The sequence below is a fragment of the Leucopleurus acutus genome, assembly GCF_964270905.1.
Source record: "Leucopleurus acutus genome assembly, chromosome: 5".
NCBI classification, from domain to species: Eukaryota; Metazoa; Chordata; class Mammalia; order Artiodactyla; family Delphinidae; genus Leucopleurus; species Leucopleurus acutus.
In genome coordinates, this window is record NC_139147.1 from 143610177 (window position 1) to 143616604 (window position 6428).

The 6428-nt window shown below is 44.4% G+C and overlaps 1 protein-coding gene across 1 annotated transcript; it reads left to right on the plus strand.

Annotated features, from left to right (window-relative positions):
* On the plus strand, positions 1–3598 carry OXSM (3-oxoacyl-ACP synthase, mitochondrial; the record flags this gene model as incomplete). The annotated part of the gene is made up of 2 exons (XM_082839333.1): positions 1–1249; positions 3196–3598. The coding sequence occupies exons 1-2, from the start codon at positions 270–272 to the stop codon at positions 3596–3598; spliced, it is 1383 nt and encodes a 460-aa protein (XP_082695459.1). The 5' UTR covers positions 1–269.
* Between the last annotated feature and the right edge of the window lie 2830 nt (positions 3599–6428).

Consider the following 6428-nt stretch of genomic DNA (forward strand, 5'->3'; position numbering starts at 1 on the left):
ATCGAATGAGTCGTCTTTTCAGCTCTTTATCTTGGAATGTCTGAGGGTACTGAGAGTCTAAAAAGGGTTGAGTCCAGACAGGTGGTTTGATAAGTAAAAGTGATGTAACATTATTTTCCCTGCGCTCCTTAACAGCTCATACCAAGCATCCGAGAAAAACCACCTTGGATGTTGTTTCTTAGGCCTTTAAGGTATTTCAACAACAGTCAATACCTGCTGGGCGTGTCGTGGTCTGCTACGGAACGTCTCTGACCCTCCGAGTCTCAACCATGCTGTCAAACGGCTTGCAAAGTTTCCTAAAAGTTACAAGCCCTCATCTAATACACACAGGGTCGTGCCAGCGATTGATAAGTGAAAGGAGGTTTTTCGGAACTGTGCCAACACCCAGATTGCGTAGGCGGGTTGTCGTTACAGGCATTGGCTTAGTGACTCCTCTGGGTGTTGGCACTCAGCTGGTGTGGGATCGTCTTATCCAGGGAGAGAGTGGAATCGTTTCACTGGTCGGTGAAGAGTATAAGAGTGTCCCTTGCAGTGTTGCAGCTTATGTGCCAAGAGGTGGTGATGAAGGTCAATTCAACGCACAAAACTTTGTGCCCAAATCAGATATCAAGTCCATGTCTTCTCCCACCGTTATGGCCATTGGGGCTGCTGAGTTAGCCTTGAAAGATTCCGGCTGGCATCCTCAGTCAGAAGCTGACCAAGTGGCTACTGGTGTTGCAATTGGCATGGGAATGGTTCCCCTTGAAGAGATTTCTGAAACCGCGTTGATGTTTCAGACGAAAGGTTACAGTAAAGTCAGCCCATTCTTTGTCCCTAAGATTCTGATCAGTATGGCCGCAGGCCAGGTCAGCATTCGCTATAAACTCAAGGGCCCCAATCATGCAGTGTCCACAGCCTGTACCACGGGAGCTCATGCTGTGGGAGACTCTCTGAGGTTCATAGCCCACGGCGATGCTGATGTGATGGTGACTGGAGGTGCCGACGCTTGCATCAGCCCTTTGTCGCTGGCTGCGTTTTCCAGAGCCCGGGCTTTGAGCACAAACTCTGATCCGAAGTCGGCATGTCGGCCATTCCATCCCAAGAGAGATGGTTTTGTGATGGGAGAAGGTGCAGCTGTGCTGGTGCTAGAAGAACACGAGCATGCTGTTCAAAGAGGGGCTCGGATCTATGCAGAGATTTTGGGCTACGGACTCTCAGGTGATGCCAGTCACATAACCGCCCCTGATCCTGGAGGAGAAGGTGCCTTAAGGTAAAGACTGGTTGTTTGTTCACATTTCTTCAGGTAAGACTCTTTATTGGAGTCTCAGCTTAGGGGAAACTGTAGTATCTGGCCTTGGTGTACTGTATCTCTGTTGTGTTCCCATTTTAGACTAACTAGTGTTTTTGAATTCTTTGCTTTACCACGTTTGAAATATTTGAAAACATGTGAATATCCTTACAAAATCTGGAGTTTTAGCGAAGGCCGGTAACGTTGTGAAGAAGGCCGTGTGTGACTTTGCCACATTTTCATCCCTTCAGTTGTGCTTAACAGCCGGCAGGGTCAGCAGGCTCCCTTCTGCAGCCCTCCATCAGACCTGGACAGTACAGTTAGTGCTTTGTCCTACGTGTACCTGGTCTCTGCTCCATTTCAGCAGGGTTCTGCTGCGACTTCTCATCACCCAGGGATCTTATTAAAATGCAGATTCTGACTCCGTAGGTCTAGGGTGGTGCTCGAGATGCTGCGTTTCTAACCAGCTCCTAGGTGGTGCTGATGCTGCTGGTCTGAGGACCGCACTTGGAAAAGCAAGGTGCTTTTATTGTGAAAGAGGTAGTGAGTTAAGTTAAAAAACCCACAAAACAAAAGACTCCTCTGACACTAACATTATGTGTCAGTATGTTTGTTCATAGGTTAGCTTGCTTAGATCATATTACGTTTTAACCAGTTAAATTAGCCGGGGGTTGGCAAGCCTTTTCTGTAAAGGAACAAGTAATATTTTTGGCTTTGTGGGCCAAAAATATTATCCCAGCTACGAGGGTCTCTATCACAGCTACTCAGACTCTGCTTTGTAACTGAGAGTAGCCATGGACAGTACGAAAATGAATGGGTGTGTTCCGATGAAAGTACAGTTGACCCTTGAACAACACGGGTTTGAACTAAACGGTTCCACTTACATGCGGGTCTTTTCGCTAAGTACATACTACAGTGCTACAGGATCCGTGGTCGGTTGAATCTGCGGATGTGGAATTGGGGGAATGGATGGCCAACGGTAAAGTTATAGGGGCATTTTCCACTGTGTGACGGGTCAGCACCCCTAACCCCCAGTTTGTTCAGGGGCCAACTGTGTTTACAAAAGCAGCATCTGGCCAGGGTCATAGTTCACCGACCCCTGAATTATATTTCTGAGTTTTAGTGAGTAGTTGCTAGTGCTGGAAATGTCAAGCCTAGTAGTCAGCTAGATGAGGAAATAGTTATGTTTAGGTGAAACCTTCCAGCACACTTCAGATGATACTCTGAGCTGCCTCTTAAAGAAATGTATGCAGCCCAGAGATCAACAACTAAAAAAAAGGGTGTTAACATCCATGAGATTTTCAGAGGTTTTCCCAGAGAAGTGTTTTATTTTTGGATTTGTTTCTCTTGGGGTTTGGCTTTGTATTTCTTCATTTATTTAGAATTCTCATATCCTGAATAGACAATTTTTGAAAGGGTGTTTGAGGCTTAAAGTAATAGGACAGACATTTTTTAGATTATTGGGACATATTCCAAGTTTTACATTTAACTGTGAAAGAAAACATTAAAGCATAGTTATAAATTTTTTCCTCCACGTTTTAACTCTACAACACACCCCACTGATAAGAAATTCCTAGAAGAGAAATTATTCTAGGCCTGAGTCTATGTGGCTTTTTCCTCAAGGAAGAAAGGACGATTCAAATAAAATGGAAATACATTTTATTAGAGATTGTAAAATCCATAGGTTTGTATGTTTATGTCATGGTGATGAATCAGTCCAGGGTCCTGGGGGTGCCTTGTTATTCCCATGCAGACAGCATTCCAACTCACACGGTAATCCAAGATGCTGTTCTGTCATTAGAGCATAAAGGGTTCTTTTCATCCAGTGTACTTGGATATTTCTTTTTCGTAAGCCATACAGACAATGAATACCTTGCTAAAATTAGATGTCGTTTCGATAAGTTCAGTTGCTTTTCTCATTTTATTAGATGTATGGCTGCTGCTCTAAAAGATGCAGGTGTACAGCCTGAAGAGATATCCTACATCAACGCACATGCTACTTCCACACCATTGGGAGACGCTGCTGAAAACAAAGCCATCAAACATCTTTTCAAAGAGCACGCCCACGCCCTTGCGGTTTCCTCCACCAAGGCAGCCACGGGACACCTGCTGGGGGCTGCCGGGGCCGCTGAGGCAGCTTTTACCTCCCTGGCTTGTTATCATCGAAAACTGCCACCTACTTTAAACCTGGACTGTACAGAACCAGAATTTGATCTCAATTATGTTCCACTCAAGGCACAGGAATGGAAAACTGAGAAAAGATGTATTGGACTCACCAATTCCTTTGGTTTTGGTGGTACAAATGCAACACTTTGTATTGCTGGCATGTAGGACAAATCATCTGTCATTAAATATTGATTTTTTTACCTGTTATAAACTGCATTAAGTTGAGAAATAATATGTTTACGTAAATGCATGTTTTTATATATCAGTATCCAGATACGCGTTATCTTTGTCAGGGTTTCTCAGCCTTGGCACTGCTGACGTTTTGTGCAAGGTAATTCTTCGTTGGGGAGAGGGGAGCTGTCGTATACATCGTGGAATGCTTTACAGCATCCTAGTCTCTACCTGCTAGATTCTGGTAGCACCTGCTTCCCCAGTGGTGACAACTAAAAATGCCTCTAGACATTTCCCCCTGTTTCTTGGGGAGGGGGCACAAAAGTGAGAAGGGAACAGCCTTCCCCATGTGTTAATGGGCTGCTCGTATTACCTTTGCTGCAGCACTTTATCCCCTATATACGTAAGTCTCCAGTCATGTTCATTCAGTGGTAATCAGTCTTAATTCTCGTGGGCGTATGGTTGGTTCAGTTGAAATTTATTGGGTGCCAGCTGTGGACCTGGTTTTGTACTGGCCACCAGCAATAAAGTGATATGTCAGGACAGGCTTCCTAAGGGTGAAAAGGTCTCAGTCAGGTTACAGGGGAAGGAAGGAAGAGTATTCCAGCCAGGAGGCGTAGTGTGGAACGGCTAGGAAATTTAGAGAAAACCTCAGGACCAAATGTAAATATTTCAATACTTATAGCCTGAGATGGGAGTAGGAGATAAAGCCAGAAGACCTGGTGGAAATCAGGTCACAAAGAACCTTATAAGTTCTGTTAAGGCAGTGAGAGTAATGGAAGCCATCTAAGGTTTGGTGTGTTAACGATGGTTTTGTAACGTGTCAAGTTGGCTAGACTGAGCCGCGTTTCCCAGAATTCGCTCTACCGTATGTTTTTTGGTTGGGGCTGGCCACGAGAGAGTCTTGTAGGAGATATGCAGGGTGGCGTGAAGCAGCAACCATTTTGTAGCTCACGTGTGTTGTGGCTTTGCTGGCTGACTTCTTGAGGTGAGGCAGTGGCTGAGCCTGTAACTGCCCCACCCGCCCCTGGACCCTCCCTCAATTTCCCTGACTCCTGGGCCACATGCGTTTAGCTTCACGAATGGCCCAGCTTCCACCCCATGACGCCAAGGTCAGAGGAAGCAAGAACTGACAGGGTGAGGTTCATTCTTGTGGCTGTGCGTTCCAGCTGGTTGTTGGAACTTTACATCCATCTTCCCTTCCCAGTCGCCTGCCCGGTGGACTTGAGTCTCCAGCAGCGGAAGAGAATATAGGTGGACCTAACAGCCCTACAGAGACTGTTTAGCCGGTTCTTGTAACTGTGTAGGTCAGATCCCTGTAATAAGTATCTACATCTGTATCTCTCTTAGCGGTTCTCTCTCTGATTGAACCCTGACCGATACATGTGAAGAATGGGAGTTGTTGGGAGTAACATAATCACATTTCCTTTTAGAAACATGACTCCGGCTGCAGAGCAAAGAACAGATTGGAGGGAAGCAGGATTCCTATAAGGGAATCCAATCAGAAGGGGAGAGCAAAATCCAGGTAAGAAAAGATGGTGGCCTGGATGGAGCAGGATATTTTGACCCAAGGTTATTTTAAAGTTGAAAATCACGTTCATTTTTTTTTAGTCAGTTTTACTAAGGCATAATTTACATGCAGTAAATTGCACCCATTTCAAGTGTATGGTTAAACGAGTTTTAATAAAGGTGTTACACACACTCGAGGAACTACTACCTCAATCAGAATATAGAGCATTTCCATCTCTGCAGAAATGTCCTTGTGCCCCTTTGCAGTCAATCTCCCCAGCTGCAGAAGAACTTCCTGTCACTATAGATAAGATTTGCCTTTTCTAGAGTTTTATATAAGTGGAGTCATACCCCTTGGTTCCTGTCTTCTTTCTCTCAATTTTTTTGAGATTTATCCATATTATTGAGTGTATCAGTAACTCTTTCCTCTTTTATTACTGATTTTTAAAAATTCTTTAATAGATAGAGATACTTTTGGCTTTTAATCTTTCCCTAATCCCTACTCAGCTTATTTTATAGCATTTTACTTAATCTCACTGTTATTTTTTAGATGGATGGGTATTGCCTTTTGCACGGAAGACAAGGATTTAAAATTTTTTCTAAAACTGATAGCTTCTGAAGTGAAGAATCCTTCCTTTGAAAATCACAAATCTACAAGGACACAGTTGTATAAAGGATATACGGTTGACTCTTGAACAACATGGGTTTGAACTGATCCCTGGATTACTTGTGCAAGGATTTTTTTCCATAGTACATACTACAGTACTACACAGTCCACAGGTTGGTGGAATCCACAGATGCAGAGCGAGCGATACGGAGGGCCAACTGTAAAGTTATACACAGACTTTTGACTGCACACTAGGGAAGGGGGGTCAGCAACCCCATACCCACGTTGTTCTAGGCTCAACTGTGTATATATGTGTATGTGGTGTATATAGATAGACGTGTGTACATCTATATATACACACATTACTGAGACTATTGAACTGGTAGAAATTTGACAGTTTTTTTCTGTGGTCTAGTGCCAAGAGGATATGACTACTTTTGGACCCAAAGACCCTCCTCTCCCCCTGGGTCTTTATGTTTAAGGAAAAAAGTAGACAACTTAGGGTAATAAAAGTAATAACAGTTAGCTTTAGTTTTAATTCAGGTCCCCTGAGAAGCAGACACCAGGAGAGGATTTCCTGTGCAAGTCTTCGGGGGGAAAGGCCTGTGAAGGATGAGGGGAGAGGGAACAAGAGAAGGCAGGGAGCCCCTCCGACCGTGATGAGAGTCTGACACCCATCAGGAGGGGGGGCAGGGATGAAAGAGGGTG